This window comes from Erythrolamprus reginae (assembly GCF_031021105.1).
Source record: "Erythrolamprus reginae isolate rEryReg1 chromosome 13 unlocalized genomic scaffold, rEryReg1.hap1 SUPER_13_unloc_1, whole genome shotgun sequence".
NCBI classification, from domain to species: domain Eukaryota; kingdom Metazoa; phylum Chordata; class Lepidosauria; order Squamata; family Dipsadidae; genus Erythrolamprus; species Erythrolamprus reginae.
The window spans coordinates 370,741-387,253 of record NW_027248436.1 but is presented as its reverse complement, the minus strand read 5'-3'; the positions used below and the strand labels follow the sequence as shown (position 1 = coordinate 387,253).

The 16,513-nt window shown below is 43.0% G+C and overlaps 1 protein-coding gene across 1 annotated transcript; it reads left to right on the top strand.

Annotated features, from left to right (window-relative positions):
- Positions 1 to 1,062: 1,062 nt before the first annotated feature.
- LOC139155133 (vomeronasal type-2 receptor 26-like) lies at positions 1,063 to 9,787 on the top strand. Its single transcript, XM_070730216.1, has 4 exons — positions 1,063 to 1,806; positions 6,544 to 6,756; positions 7,345 to 7,471; positions 8,877 to 9,787. The coding sequence occupies exons 1-4, from the start codon at positions 1,078 to 1,080 to the stop codon at positions 9,785 to 9,787; spliced, it is 1,980 nt and encodes a 659-aa protein (XP_070586317.1). The 5' UTR covers positions 1,063 to 1,077.
- The last annotated feature ends 6,726 nt before the right edge of the window (positions 9,788 to 16,513 follow it).

Sequence of the window (16,513 nt, the reverse complement as noted above, 5' to 3'; positions counted from 1 at the left end):
CCAGATGTAAAATAATGCACTTGGGGAAAAGGAATCCTCAATCTGAGTATTGTATTGGCAGTTCTGTGTTAGCAAATACTTCAGAAGAAAAGGATTTAGGGGTAGTGATTTCTGACAGTCTCAAAATGGGTGAACAGTGCAGTCAGGCGGTAGGGAAAGCAAGTAGGATGCTTGGCTGCATAGCTAGAGGTATAACAAGCAGGAAGAGGGAGATTATGATCCCGCTATATAGAATGCTGGTGAGACCACATTTGGAATAATACTGTGTTCAGTTCTGGAGACCTCACCTACAACAAGATATTGACAAAATTGAACGGGTCCAAAGACGGGCTACAAGAATGGTGGAAGGTCTTAAGCATAAAACGTATCAGGAAAGACTTAATGAACTCAATCTGTATAGTCTGGAGGACAGGAGGAAAAGGGGGGACATGATCGAAACATTTAAATATATTAAAGGGTTAAATAAGGTCCAGGAGGGAAGTGTTTTTAATAGGAAAGTGAACACAAGAACAAGGGGACACAATCTGAAGTTAGTTGGGGGAAAGATCAAAAGCAACATGAGAAAATATTATTTTACTGAAACAGTAGTAGATCCTTGGAACAAACTTCCAGCAGACGTGGTAGATAAATCCACTGTAACTGAATTTAAACATGCCTGGGATAAACATATATCCATCCTAAGATAAAATACAGGAAATAGTATAAGGGCAGACTAGATGGACCAGGAGGTCTTTTTCTGCCGTCAGACTTCTATGTTTCTATGTTTCTATCTAATTATAGTAAGTTGTAGAGGTGATACTGTAATATTATTTACATAGTTTATATTTTTTAAATTTATTATTTTTCATTTTTATTATACAATCTTACTAATATTTTGTCTTTAATATTCCAAACACTGTCTAACTAAAAATTGTTCTAATACATTCATGAGAAGCAGGCTGGATTAATTAAAATCTAATATTTTGGATTGGATCAGACCCAAATATAACATAGCATTTTCATTGCTTTTTTCAGATCAATTATTTAACTGCTCCAGAGGCTCTGAGTGATAAAAGTAAATTCCCCTTTTTCCACAAGATGCAACAGAAAGAAGGATTCCAGTACCCAGCCATTGTCCAACTGCTCCTCCATTTCAGATGGACCCTGATTGGCCTCTTTGCTTCAGACACAGAGAAGGGAGAGAATTTCATGAGGACTTTCCCTCCTGTGCTTGTCAGGAATGGAATTTGTGTGGTTATATCACAACAATTCTCAACAACTGAACCTACAGCCTCCCTCAGGGATGCCCTCTCTAAGTGGAGACAAGTCAATGTCTTTGTTCACTTCATAGAATATGATCCCCTTTGGGACAGAATTCTTCCTTTCCATGAAACATTTCTGCACTTGCCGGGACTCATTGAAGAGAAAGTCTGGATCCTCACAACTTTTGCATTGTATAAAATAAGCAAGCACAGACTTCTCAAATATGTCCATAGTATTTTGTTGTTTGGTTATCTGCGCAAAAGAAGGCCAATAGATGAAGCCTTTGAACCCAAGTTCTTTGTGGAAGAAAAGTTTCAAGACCTTTATTTTCTCTGTTCTCTTTCAAAGAAGGTCTTTTCTGTCAAAGGCCGCAGAAGATGCACCCAGAAAGCCCCACTGGAGACCCAGAGGAAAAGGAACAGAAGAGAGTTCAGAAATGACTATGACTATTACAGCCTCATGAAGACTCTGGCCCAGGCCTTGAATGCAGCCTATTCCTCCAGATTGAGAAGAAGGAAGGAGGGAGAAAAGAGGTCGGGGTCTTCAAGGCTGCAGCCGTGGCAGGTAGGGGGTCTCGATATGGATCTCAGATCCTTTGGAGAAGGAATCCAGAGGAGAAGGAGGGGAACCACCTCAACAGATTTGACCAGTTTAATTACTCAGGGAATAATGGTTTCAAAGCAGTGTGTGTGTGTTTCTTAAATTTTTTACTACCACTTTGTGGGCATGGTTTATTTTGTGGGTGCAGCTTAATGGCTATGTAACCAGGTGGGAGTGGCTTGGCAGTCGTGACTAGGTGGGAGTGGCTTCATAGTCATGTGATTCAGTAGGCGAGGCTTGGTGGTCATGTGATTCGGTAGGCGAGGCTCGATAGTCATATTAAGTGGGTGGGCGTGGCCTACTCAATGTCATTCTTGTCAAGGGGTGCCTCACCTGGCCCCTCCCCTCCCAGACTTTCCTTGTCACACCCAGCCTGAATGAATCTGCATATTGTTCAAAACAGTAATTAGTGTTATGGCTGATGTGGCTGAATATAGCGCATTAAGCTGGGCTAATGCAACCTGATGTACAGAATAAAGACACCTATATTTATGCTCTGGGCTATAAACACTGAATGCACGGAAATCTCTGAAAAATATGTGGTAGCCCTGAGCAAAAGAAAGGCAGTAAAATCACTCTATCTGTAAAATAGTGTATAAAATATTAACACATGATAAATAATGGAACATTTAAAAATAAGAGCACAGAGTTTTTCTCTATCTCTTTCTATCTTCTTTTTGTCATTCTTTCCCTTTTTTGTCTATTTCTTCCTTCCTTCCTTTTCCTCACTCCCTCCCTCCCTCCTTTCTTCCTTCCACCTCCCTTCCTTCATTCTACCCACCAACCCATCCATCCAATCTTCTTTCTCCTTCCTTTCCTCCCTCTGTCCCGCCATCTCTTTCTTTCTCTCTTTCTTTCCTTCCCTCCTTCTCCCCCCTCCCGCCATCTCTTCCGTTCTTTCTTTATCTTTCTTTCTCCCCCTCTTTCTCTCTCTCTTTCTTCCTTTCCTTTTTTATTTTCCTCCCTCCCAACCTTCCTTCCTTTCTTCTCCTCCCGCCCTCAATCTCTCTCTCTCTCTTTCTTTCCTTCCTTTCTTTATTTTTTCTTTCTTTTTTCTCCCTACTCCCTCCCTCTCTTTCTTTCCTTCCTTCCCTCCCTCCTTCACATCCAACCTTCCTAACTTACTTCCCCTCCCTCCCTTTTTTCTTTTTCTTTCTTTCCCCCTCTCCCTCCTTATCATCCTCCATCTCTCTTTCTTTCCTTCCCTCCCTGCAAACCCAACCTTCCTGCTTTCCTTGTTTCCTTCGTTTCCTTCCCCCTTTCCTTCCCTCCCTCACTCTTTCATTCCTCTTTTTCTTTTTCTTTCTTTGTTTCTTCCCACTCTTTTTTACACATCCAACCCACCCAATCTTCTTCCACCCTTCATCCTTCCACCCTTCCCTCCCTCCCTCCTTCCTTACCTCCCTCTTCCTCCCTCCCTTCCTTCCTTGCCTTCCTTCCTCCCTTCCCTTTCCTCCCTCCTTCTTTCCTACCTCCCTTCTTTTCCCTCCCTCCCTCCTCCCTTCCTCCCTTTGGTTTCTTTTTCTTTCTTTCTCCCCGCTCTCTCTTTTTTCACATCCCACCCACCCACCCAACCTTCTTCCTCCCTACCTACCTCCTTCCTTTTCCCCCTTCCTTTCTTCTCTCCCTCCTTTTCCCCCCACCTTGCTTCCTTCCTTCTTTCCTTCCTCCTTCCCCTCCCTCCCTCCGTCCTTTCCTTGCTTCTTTCCTTCTTTCCCTCCTCCCTTCCTTCCTCACTTTTCTTTCTTTTTCTTTCTTTCTCCCCCCCTCTCTCTTTTTTTCACATCCCACACATCCAACCTTCTTCCTCCCTCCCTCCTTCCTTCCTTCTCTCCCTCTTCCTCCCTTCCTTGCTTCCTTCCTTTTTCATTCCTTCCTCCCTTCCCTCCCTCCTTCCTTCCTCTCTTTTGTTTTTTCTTTCTTTCTTTCTCCCCACTCTCTTTTTTCACATCCCACCCATCCAACCTTCTTCCTCCCTCCCTCCTTCCTTCCTTCCCTCTTCCTCACTTCCTTGCTTCCTTCCTTCCCTCCCTCCTTCCTTTTTTCCCCTTAATCCCTTCCCTCCCTCCGTCCTTTCCTTGCTTCCTTCCTTCTTTCTTTCCTCCCTTCCCTCCCTCCTTCCTTTCCTTGCTTCCTTCCTTCTTTCTTTCCTCCCTTCCCTCCCTCCTTCCTCACTTTTCTTTCTTTTTCTTTCTTTCTTTCCACTCTCTTTTTTTCACATCCCATGCATCCAACCTTCTTCCTCCCTCCTTCCTTCCTCTCTTTTGTTTCTTTTTCTTTCCTTCTTTCTTTCTTTCTTTCTCCCCACTCTCTTTTTTTCACATCCCATCCATCCAACCTTCCTCCTGTTGCGGTTTGTGAGTGATTAAAGTCCGTTACAACCTTAATCCCGCGGAGGCGATAGATAGAAGCCTTTAGTCATTTGTTCAAAAACAAGATTTCTTTATTTTAAAAGAGAAATAAAGCATGTCTTGATGGACAACATAACAAATACATCTTCACATAATGGTGGATAGAAAAGAGGATGGAGAATGATGAGGAAGAAGAAGGAAGTGATGTTAGATTTGGCAGGATATTACATCATAATAGGAGGAACTTAATAAGGCACACACAGTTAATTCTTTAATTACTAAATGTGTCTGGGGCTGGCAATTTTTCAGTGTGACACTTCCTCCCCCCCCTCCTTCCTTCCCTCTTCCTCCCTTCTTTCCTTCCTTCCTTCCCTCCCTCCTTCATTTTTTCCTTCCTTCCTTCCCTCCCTACCTTGCTTCCTTCCTTCTTTCTTTCCTCCCTTCCCTTCTCTCACTCTGTTCCTTCAATTACACCAGGGTGATTCGACACAAAAATATGTAACCCTTCCCTGGTGCAGAGCTGAAGGGATTGGATACTGTAGCCTAGAACAGTGTTTCCCAACCTTTTTTGAGCGGCGGCACATTATTCATATTTTCAAAATCCTGGGGAACATTGGGGGGGGGGCAAGTTTGGACAAAAAAAATCTCACTCTTCCTCCCTTTCGCTCTATCTTTCCCTCCCTCTTTCTCTCTCTTCCTTCCTTCCCTTCTTTCTCTCTCTCCATCCCTCTTTCTTTCTTCCTCTCTTTTTTGCTCTCTTTCTCTCTCCCTCCTTCCCTCCCTCTATGTCTTTCTCTCCCTCCTTCCCCCTCTCTTGCTCTCTCTCTCTTGCTCTCTCTCTCTCTCTCTGTCTCTCTTGCTATCTCTCTCTCTCTCTCTCTTTCTCTGTCTCTCTTGCTATCTCTCTTTCTCTGCCTCTCTTGTTATGTCTCTCTTTCTCTCTCTCTGTCTCTCTTGCTATCTCTCTTTCTTTCTCTCTTGCATGTCTCTCTTTCTCTCTCTCTGTCTCTCTTGCTATGTCTCTCTTTCTTTCTCTCTCTCTTGCTATCTCTCTTTCTTTCTCTCTCTTTCTCTCTCTCTGCCTCTCTTGCTATGTCTCTTTCCCTCTCTCTCTCTCTGCCTCTCTTGCTATGTCTCTCTTTCTTTCTCTCTCTCTCTGTCTCTCTCTCTCTTTCTACCACGCCGAGAACAGCGGCATCAGGCAGTAGCCAAGGGAGGCGGCAGAGCGGCTGACTGCAAGCGGGAGCCCTGACGGCAGCAGCTGGACGTACTGCTGGACGCCGTATATGGTGGCGCTGCGCTGGGCATGGGGCTGGCACCTCCGGCCCAGCCAGCAAGCCAGTTCCAGCCCTGCAGCGCCAGCATGTACGTCTCCAGCAGCACGTCCAACCCCCACCATCGGTGCCTCCACCCTGGAGCTCCCTCTCGCCGCCGCCATCTCCCCACGACTGCCTGGGGCCGCTGCAGCCGGCACCCTTCCGCTCCCACTGCCAGTGCCCTCCCGCCGGGCCCCAAAGGACACTTGCCGCCAATGCCAGGGAAGCTCCAGCTGGGCGGGGTGCTGCCGGTGCCGGTGCCTCCGACCTGGAGCTCCCACTCGCAGCTGTCCCCTGGCTCCTGACCGATGCCGCTGTTTCCAGCGCTCTCTGGCTGGGCCCCAAAGAAGGAAGGCGGGAAAAAGGAGGTGTGAAGAATGAAGCTCTCCTTTTTCCTGCCTTCCTTCTTTAGGGCCCAGCAGGAAAGTGCCGGAAAAAGCGGCATCGAGCAGGAGCTGGGGGACAGCTGCGAGCGGGAGCTCCAGGTCGGAGGCACCGGCGCTGGCCTAGAGGATAATTCTCTGCCTTACAAGGCAAAGGTTGCAGGTTCAAGTCCCAGTGAGGGTATGGCTAGCTGATGAGGCCAAAATAAGGCTGAAATAGATCTATCCTAGTCTCCCTTAATTTTCAAATTCAGCAAAAAAACATATACATATATAATGTTTTTAGCTGAAATTCTAAAATTAAGGGAGACTAGGATGGTACCATTTCGGCCTTGTTTATATATATAAATTTTGTAATAACAAAAACATACACAGAACATATAACACAGTGCTCAGTAACCTGTGCACCCACCATCAAACAATACTCTAGAATGATCTCGTATAATTGACCAACTGTATCAATTATATGTCCTGTATATTTTGTCAATATATGATTGACAATTTTTTCTCAAACTTTTTCATTCACTTTTGAAGATAGTGGCAATATTATTTAACCATTTTTGGAAATTAGACAATTGAAGAAGAAAGATTCAATGTGGGATAAGAAACAATGTTTTCTGTACTTCAAATTCCTGGATGTTCCCATTCTAGTTTCATCCCTTTTTGGAGAAGAATGAATATTGGAATATTTCACACTTTCAACTGTACTTGGACCAAAATGGAGAGATAAAAGCAGATCTGGTCATTGCCTACTACTTGGTTCTCCCCAAAGAGGATCCCAAGGTGGAGATTCTGGTGTATTTTAAAAGGCAGAGACTTTCTGTCAAACAAGATGCTCTTTCACGGCTAAAGTTACTCAATAAGGTGGGAGAAATTTTGCTGTCTTTTCTGTGTTTTCTAAAGCCTAAGGTCCCATTTTAAGTGGGGAAAGCCTAGAGTCTCCAGGGTGGTTGGCCTTCCATGCCATTTGGTGTCATTTAATGGAAGTTCTTCAACAGACAGGACCTAAGTGGAGCAGCTTTGCCATGTTTTATGGAAATCTTTCAAGATCTTACAGGTCAGAGGTTTCTTTCCTCATCACAGTTTTTTTCTACATTAAAAAAAATGAATTAAATAAAAGTTTCATAAACCTTTTACAGTAAATTTTATTCTCAGTTTTAATATGAATATATCCTCATATTTAAATCTTTTTCCTGAAATTCTCTCCCTTCAGACTTTATTAAATAGGAAAGTACTTTATTATCATGTTAAATTCCAAAACCAAAAGGGAGGAATTAAATGAAGAATCTGCCAGTTGTTATACCTCCTGCATCTGTTCAGAAGAGGTCAGAGATTTCATATTAACCTCAGTGAAGACCAGAGGCTACTTGTCTCCATCCATTTCTACCTCTGTTTTCTATGGATGGAGAGTCCTAGCATATTTCCTTTGGTATTCCTTCTTTTTCTGCTTAGTCTCTGCCTCAGTCCAAATGTGTGGGAAGTTGTCATCCTGGATTTGTCAAGAGTGCTCGAGAAGGAGAGCCAGTTTGCTGCTACGACTGCCTTCCTTGTCCGGAGGGGACCTTCTCCACTCAGGAAGGTGGGTGACCCTGAGGAAAATAGGAGGCTTGGTGGAACTGGATCCATCCAGAACATTTTCATGAAAGTGCAAGTTAAAAGGCAGATTGGAGCAAACCTGTTTTTTTTATTTTTCACCTGCACAATTTCTTATCTAAAAGGAAGTAAATCAAAAAGACTTTGAAGGAGGGTTCTGAAGAGATGGGAGGGGGGGGGGTGGCAGACTGGGCAAGCTTTACTAACATCAGAGAAAATATCACTTATGTGTTTTAATTTGGATAAGTGCTGTTATGTTTACCTTTCTAGGAACATCTGAGATCTTTGAAACTTGATGAATTGTTTCAGATCCACCTTCTGAAAGTCCTGGCAATTCACTGTATATTGGCCTCTCCTTGAGGATCACTGAGAAGGTCCATAATGTGGTGTTGTGGATAGTTTTTTTGGGGGGGGAACTCATTACACAAATATGCTGCCAGTCATATCAATGAATTTATCAATCACAATAGAGCTGGGAGGGACCTTGGAGGTCTTCTAGTCAACTCCCCTGCTCAAATAGGAGAACCTATACCATTGATGGTGAACCTTTTTGGCACTCAGTGCCCAAACCAGAATATGCAGATACACATGCTGGAGCATCAGAAACTCAAAGACCAGCTGGGCAGTGTCAACATGCCTGTTTTGGCCATTTTTGGGCCATTTTCAGGCTGTTTTTCAGGTCATTTTTGGTCCAAAAATGGCTTGAAAACTGACCTTCTTTTGGCTGTTTCCTGGGCCATTTTTCAGGCTGTTTTCGGGCTTTTTCCCAGTGCTTCAGTGCTTTCAAAGATTGGCATATGCACTGGAAATCAGAACATCAGCTGGCAATGGCACATGTGCCCACATTGAGGGCTCTGCATGCCACCTCTGGCACGTGTGCCATGGTTTGCCATCACGGACCTATACCATTTCAGACAAGTGATTGCCCAGTCTCTTCTTTAAAACCTCCAATCTTGAAGAACACAAATCCCCTGGAGGCCAGCTGTTCCACTGGTTAATTGCTCTCACTGTTAGGAAGTTTCTCCTTAATTCCACATTGCTTCCAGGTGTTACAGGATACTCTAGGCATCCTCCAAGTCCCTTTAACTGCAATGGGGCAGGACTCAAGATATTTGCCTAAAAATATGTCATGATTCATTATTAACCTCTATTAATGTAGGTTCCTATGAAGATTCTACACATTACACAGAAAATAATTAACATCCTATGACTCCCCTCACCTTTACATAAATAGCTACATTTTTAAAAATATCCTTCTTACCTCTCTTTAATGGAATTGTTTAAATATACGTCATGGAGAATGTTCCTGGAATTAGGTGTCGTCAAAAAATGTTATTTCTTGTAATTTAAAAAACCAAAATATTAAAGAAACATTACTTTTTATTTTTCAGATACTGAAAAATGCACCAAGTGTCCAGATGATAAATATCCTAATGAGCACAGAGTCCAATGCATCCACAAAGTTATAACCTTCCTGTCTTATGAAGAAGATCTGGGCATCATCCTAGTCTCTTTTGCCCTACTTTTCTTCCTAACTACAGGTCTTGTTTTAACCATCTTCATTAAATACCTAGAAACTCCCATTGTCAAAGCCAACAACCGCGACCTTTCCTACATCCTCCTGCTCTCCCTCCTGCTTTGCTTCTTGTCTTCTTCTCTCTTCATTGGTCAACCAAGGAAAGCCACCTGCCTTCTCCGACAAACAGTTTTCAGCCTCATCTTCTCAGTTGCCATTTCTTCTCTCTTGGCCAAAACCATCATGGTGGTACTGGCTTTTCTGTCCACGAAACCAGGAAACCGAGTGAAGAGATGGTTGGGGAAGAGCTTGGCCAACTCCATCATCCTTTCTTCTTCTACTGTCCAAATTATCATCTGCTCCATCTGGCTTGGAGTTTCTCCCCCTTTCCCTGACTCTGACCTCCATTCCCAGCATGGAGAGATCATCTTGCAATGCAACGAAGGTGCTGTTGTCATGTTCTACGTCACCCTCAGCTACATGGGCTTCCTGGCTGTCATCTGCTTCACGGTGGCTTTCCTGGCCAGGAATCTGCCTGGGGCCTTCAACGAAGCCAAGCTGATCACCTTCAGCATGCTGGTCTTCTGCAGTGTCTGGGTGACTTTTGTGCCCACCTACCTGAGCACCAAAGGGAAATACATGGTGGCTGTTCAGGTGTTTTCCATCCTGGCCTCCAGTGCTGGTCTGCTAGGTTGCATCTTCATCCCCAAGTGCTACATTATCCTTCTGAGGCCAGACCTGAACACAAAGGAGCATCTCACAGCCAGAACAAATGTAAAAAGATGATATATAACACCAATGTAATACTGGAAAAATTGTTAATGTGACTTTTATTTTATTTCCATTTAGATAGTATGCAGGTGTCAAATAAAACCATATCTGTATGTTTCAAAATGGGAAATTGTTGAACAATGGGAATTCTTGCAACTCCGTCCCCTTTCAATAAATCTTGCTAAAGAGATTGTAAAATTTAGAGGAATTCAGCTATTCAGCAACAGCTACTGAATGTGAAAGCTTATAGAAAATAATGTGGGCTGTAACAATAACATAGGGCCTATACATAAGAACGTTATTTTAAATTGTAAACTTGTGAACCTTTGTTTTAAAAAATCAGGCCTTGCTGGGAATGGATTTCAAAACAGTGTGAAAGGAGAAAAACAAGTTGTTTTGGGAAAATATTTTGATATAAAATTCTAGGAAATATTTGGATACTAAGATAAGGGCACACCGACTTCCAAAATTGAGCCAGGAAAACAACATGATAGATGAGATGGAAACCCCCCAAGAAACAATGGTGAAATATCAAAATGAAGTAATATCTTATGTGAAAAACCACTCCAAATATGGGGAGGTGGAAACAGAAGGTCTTTTATATTGTAAGACACTATATATATATCTAGATTCTTTGTAACCAAGATATCTTGGAATCAGCAAGCCTGATCCGAGATCCTTTAATGCATAATCAGTCTTTTTCTGTATTTTCGAAGCTTCTTTAACAATAAAGTTTCTTTCTTTATTGTGCACTTTTCCTTGGCTTTTCTTTCTTGTTCATCTTGACAGCAGCTAAAAGTGTTTGTGAGAGAGAATGAGTAGGAAAAGAGGTCAAGAGGAAGTTGTTGGAACCAAGGACCAGCCTGGTTGGTTGCCTGATCCTCTCCATGAGAATGCCAGAATGATGTGAAATGACATGTTTGATCAGTTCTCTGCTTGGAAGGGAAACCTTCCTCCCTTTTATATAATTCTTTCTTTCTTTGGGATTTCAGTTTGGGATTATTATTATTTTATTTCTGAACCTCACACCAAAATAAAAAAAGTAAATTAAATTTAAAAAATAAAGTTTGTAATGAAATTTCCACTTTTTTTTCTTTCAAGCAGAGAAATAATATAGCAGTTTTCAGGCCCTTTAATTTTCCACTCTACAATTTATGCCTAAAGCCTTTTCTCTGCTTCTCATCCAAACTTGTCTTGTGTGTGTGAAGGGCTGGAGAAGATGTCCAGAGAAAAAAGGACCTGGAAAATTCCCAGGAGGAGGTTGAAGGGATCCTGTCTAAAGGCAGCTCACAAAAGTTCAATGCTTCATCCAGGTCCAAGAAGAGGGTGAATAAGGGTGGGAACCAGTGGTGGGATTAAAGTAATGTAACAACCTGTTCTCTGCCCTAATGATTTCTTCCAACAACCAGTTTATCAAACTGCTCAGAAAGTTAACAACCAATTCTCCTCAAGTGGCTGAATCTCACCACTGATGGGAACATATAGATTTCTGGAAGAGGCTCCCATGGAAACTGTTCTGCTCTCCAACCACACAGATTGCTGATCAATTAGGAGTCAATGTCTAGGTCAGTGTTTTTCAACCAGTGTGCCGTGGCAAACTAGTGTGCCGTGAGACATGGTCAGGTGTGCCGTGGGGAAATTAAACATGGTTCCCCATGCTGCCAGCCGTCCCCATCCAAACATAAACATTCCGCTCACAATCCCGCCAGCTATCAGCGACAGGAAGAGTGGAGGCACAGGGAACGCTCACTGACCAATCACCTTTTAGGATTCATCCCGACCACTAGCGATGAACCAATAGCAGGCCACCTCTCATCCACATCCAGGAAGGTCCCCACTCAGGCTGCCGCACACTTGTCATTGTGTGGCCGTGGTGAGTAGTTGAAGCTGCTACTCCTCCCCATGGTCCCGATTTCTAATCCTGGTCATGACCAGAGGTAAATGTTGCCACCACTAGATAAAGCCTCAGCCTCAGCTGGTTATGTCTATCCAAACATACATATTTGACCTTTTTCTTTTTATAAGAGGCCCCCGCAGATGGTGATATACAATGCATGACAATGTGTTAGAGTGTCATTTGTGTCATTTTGGTTGGTGGTGTGCCTCAGGATTTTATAAATGTAAAAAATGTGCCGCGGCTCAAAAAAGGTTGAAAATCACTGGTCTAGGTCTCAGAATGGCTCCTAATAGCGAATGGAATCCCTTTGCAACTTCCATTTTAAGGAGATAAGAAAAGCTTTGATGGATCAGATGAAGGTCAATCCAAGATGCACAGTGACCGCACAAATACCTCTGGTTCTCCCACTTATGGCTTTGCCCAATATGGAACAGGTGTTTTACCTCAATTTCACTTTCCTCCATCTCACCACACAGGATTGGACACTCAGCCATGTTTCATTCTAGGAGTCCCCAATTCTGGCATCCCACATTAATCTGAGAAAATTTTTTGCAAGTTTCATAGTCCTAATCCAAAAGCACTAAGGCAGGACTGGAACTCAAGAGTCTCATGGTATTTGGCCCAAAGCCATCTAGGATGTTTATATATTAAAGGAGGATTAGAACTCTGAGCCAGATTATTTTCATTCTTAAATGAGGATTAGACCTCAAAGTGCACTTTGGCTAAACTGGAAAACAGATTGGAAAATGCACAAACCTTTGAATACGTACCACACTTTACATCCACAAAGTGACATTGACAAGTTGTACCAGCCAAGAAAAATAGGAGGCAGAGGGCTCTTGTAAATTCATCAAATGGTACAAGAAGAAAAACAAAGTTTGAATGAATATGTGACCCAAAGTACAGAAAAAATGCTGCAATCTGTGAAAACAGAGAACACTATAAAAACAACAGGAACAAAGGCAGAATATAAGGAAAAACAGATGGATGACAGATTAAATAGATGGAAAACCAAAGCTTTAAATGGACAACACTTGAAAAACTTTGAAGGAAAATGTGATGACAACCTTTCATGGGAATGGCTTAAGATGGGAACCATCAAGTAAGAAACAGAAGATTTAATATTCGTTGCTCAAGAACTTGCCATGAAGGAAAAGATACAGAAATCCACTGACAATCCAAACTGCCGAGTTTGCAATGACAAAGTTGAAACTGTTTCACACTTAATATGTGAATGCAGCAATATCATGCAAACTGGTTGCAAAGCTAGACTTGACTGAGTTGCAAAATTATTATTATCATTATGTTAAAAATACAACATACCTGTATCCGAAAAGTCATGCAAGCACAAAGTGGAAAACGTTACTGAAAATGAGTTGGTGAAGATCTTGTGGGACTTTGGAATACAGATGTATTGTCATTTAGAACACAATACATATAATCTGAACAATTACCACCCTTTTCTATAAGATATGTTTTATATAGAATTGGTATAACTTATAAATTTGACTTAATATTGAAAAGATTTAGATGATTATTGATGTTGCAGTAATGATATAAAATCTGTATAATTAATACTATAAGAGTACAAGTTATATAAGGTTATATAACTTATAAAATGGGTTCTTTTTATTATGGGGAATTTAGAATGTTTAACCAATGGATGGAATAATAATGATAAGTATTAAATTTGTTTAAATATGCAGAATGGGTTAAAATAATAGATGATAAATGATGGAATTATTGATGAGTAAAGGTACTAATTGAGGATAGGGAAGAAAACAGCTTAAAATTAAGAAACATAAGAGATAATGAACATTCCTGGAAGATAAGCCATAGTGATTAATTTGGAAGAAAGTGAAAATCAGAAGTGGTAGACCCAGGCAACAAAAAATAGGAGGAAGGAGGCAGCATTAGAATTACAGTAAATTAAATATTAAGTATAGATAAAAAGAAAGATAAAAGGTTAAGAAAGTTCCAAAGTTGGAATGAAGATAGGGTTTTTGAATGACTAGCCTAACCATAGAATGGATCATGATTAGATGTAGACAGGGAAGGTTAAATGAGAAGAAGTGGAAGTAGATAGGAAAGAGAGAGGGGGAGGAGGAAAATGGGGGGAAAGGAGGAAGAAGGGAGAGGGAGATAGTGGGAGGGTATTAGTGTAAAATATAGGAGGAAAGCAGACTAGAGATAAAAGTATAAATGGAGCATTTTGGGAGATTATAGTATGATATTTTGGATAGAAATATACCACTATGGGTGTTTTTATGATATGGTGTATGGAGAGAGAAGGGAGGAGGAAAGGAGAGAGGGAAGAGAAAATACAGGGAAGGGAGGAGTGGTGGGATTTAGCTGGTTCTCCCTGGTTCAGGAGGTTGGGAGTTCGGTCCTAGGTAGAGGCAGATGTTGCTTGGGCAGGGGGTTGGACTGGATGACCTGCAAGGTCCCTTCCAACTCTGTTGATGTGTTCATCTGACCTGGCTGAATTGCCTGGCCCTGGCCCCTCCTTCTGGCCTCCCTTACCTGGCTCCACCCTGCCTAACCCCTCCCCTCCTGAGGGTCTCCCCCAAGAAAACATCCTATCTCAAGATCCGGTGGATCCCTTTGGCTCATGCATTGGGATTCCCCACCTTTTCCCTCTCTGCACCAATGCACCAAGCGAAGGGATCATAGAAAGACTGCTGAACCCAGAATGGGGCTTCCTCGAAATTAGGAATTGTGAGCATCCAGAAAGGAGGAGGGCCAATGAGAATTCTCCCTTCTGCAGCATCATCGGTCTCCTGGCAGACTGTCCCTTGACTTCACCCACTGGAGGAGAGTGTTCAAGGAGAAGAAGCCCCAGTTGGTTCTCAGGCCAAGATTGAACAGGAGCTTGTCAAGGGGGAGAGAAAGCCGCAAAGAGGCTTCCATCCATGGACACCTCTAGAAAAGCCAGGTGTGGGCTCCTCTTTCCCTCCAGCCAGAAGGACCTTGGAAGAGATGAATTGTGGGGAGGGGACCATCTGTTTGAGAAACTAAGAAGTGCTACCAGAGGCCAACTCCCCCATTGACTCTACCAATCACAAAGGAGGAGGGAGGGAGGGAGGGAGGGAGGAGACCCATCAGGAGAAGAGGGAAATCAGATATTTTAGGCTGAGTTCATAGCTGGGATGAGACAAAGATCAGACACCAGGACATGGCATGAGAAAAGCAGTTAGTGGGAGTCATCAACTTATGACCACAACTGAACCCAACATTTCTGTTGTTAGGGGAGATTGATTGATTGATTGATTGATTGATTGATTAGATTTGTATGCTGCCCCTCTCCATAGACTCAAGATATTTGTTAAGTGAATTTTGCCCCACTTTACGACCTTTTCCACCACAGTTCCATTGATATTATGGTTGTTAAGTGAATCTGGCTTCCTCGCTGAATTTGCTTGTGGGAAGGTTGTAAAAGGGGATCCCCTGACCTTGGGACACAGCAGTGGTCATAAGTCCAAACCATTTGCCAAGCGTCTGAATTTTGATCAAAGGATCATGGGATGCTACAAAAGTCATAAATGTAAAAAATGCTCATAAGTCACCTTTGTTCAGTGATGCCTTTATAACTTTGAATGGTCACTAAATGAATTCCTGTAAGTCGAGGACTTGCCTGTACTATATTCTTTAGGGGAAACCAAGGAAGACCCCTGTATGAACCCCTCCCTGCCTGGTATTCAACCCAGAAGGATTTCTAATTTCTAGGTCAAAGGAGGGGGAATCCTTCAGATTCTGTGCAAGATCAGTGGGCTCTTGCCAATCTCAGGGAAGAGATCCACTGGATCCTCAGCTGGGAGAAACCAAAGAAGAAGGAAAAATGAAGCCAGCAGCCAGAAAAGAAAATTGAATGGAGGCAGAAGCCACCACAGCCTTCGATTCTGGGAGAGCCGACCGATCAGTTTGGTCAGGATGTGGTGATGCATTTTCTTCTACAGCATTTTGGAATTTAGAGGCTGTTTTTGTGTGTTTTGTTATTTGATTTTAATTAATTTGTTTCACAAGGAGTCGTAAAAAGTGCTGGCTTCCTTGGGTTTTTCACCTGGTTGAACCAAGGTCATTCACCCTGGATGCTGGCTTCCTTGGGGCTTTAATCCTAGTGAACAGATGAAAGGAATCCCATGATCCCCACTCTCATTAGTGAGGCTGGTGTGGCTGGTGAGCTTTCTTTGGGAATGGACAGGCTGGATTCAAAGTTCCTTCCCTTCCCATTTATTTCCCTGCTACCTTCATTTCCTATTTTATACCCTGTTAACCTTCATAAGAATAATAAAAGAGGAGCCTTTGTTTTACGGGTGCTTCCTGATTCACAGCCCAAATATGCAAATTCCTGGGGGGGGAGGGGGAAACTCATCAGAGTCCACAATATGTCTGCACTCTTATATGTCATTTTTTCTCCTCCCAAATGTTTCCTTCTCTATTTTTCTCTGCTGAAAGAGAGGCTGCTTGGCCAGGAAAAGAGGACCGTGACCCAAAGAAGGAAAGAGGGAGATTCCAACACAATCGGGGTCGAGGGGCGGGAAATCTGAAGGGGCTGCTTCGTCCAGACGTTCCGAGCAAGAAAGACGTGTGTTTGGGGGAAGGAAATCGCCTTTCCCGAGAGAGCCCAGTGGAGGATTCTCCCGGGAAGATTAGAGGATCCGGCAGGATTAGATCCCTGCAGATCCTCTTCTCTTTCTGGTTCAGCTGAGGGCTTTCCGTAGCTTCCCTTTGGATTGGGGGGGGGGTTTCTGTCACCCCCCCCCCCAAGTCTTCCCTGGCTGTGGGGCGCCTCTCCCCTCTTCTCCTCCAGCGCAGCGCCTCTTCCTGCAGTAGAAATCTTCTCT

Bases quoted from the DNA above. Each gene is read 5' to 3' on its own strand.
- LOC139155133 (XM_070730216.1), top strand. From the start codon at position 1,078: ATGCAACAGAAAGAAGGATTCCAGTACCCAGCCATTGTCCAACTGCTC. The intron at 6,757-7,344 runs GTGGGAGAAATT...TTTTCTGCTTAG, and splicing joins GGCTAAAGTTACTCAATAAG to TCTCTGCCTCAGTCCAAATG. The intron at 7,472-8,876 runs GTGGGTGACCCT...TTTATTTTTCAG, and splicing joins GACCTTCTCCACTCAGGAAG to ATACTGAAAAATGCACCAAG.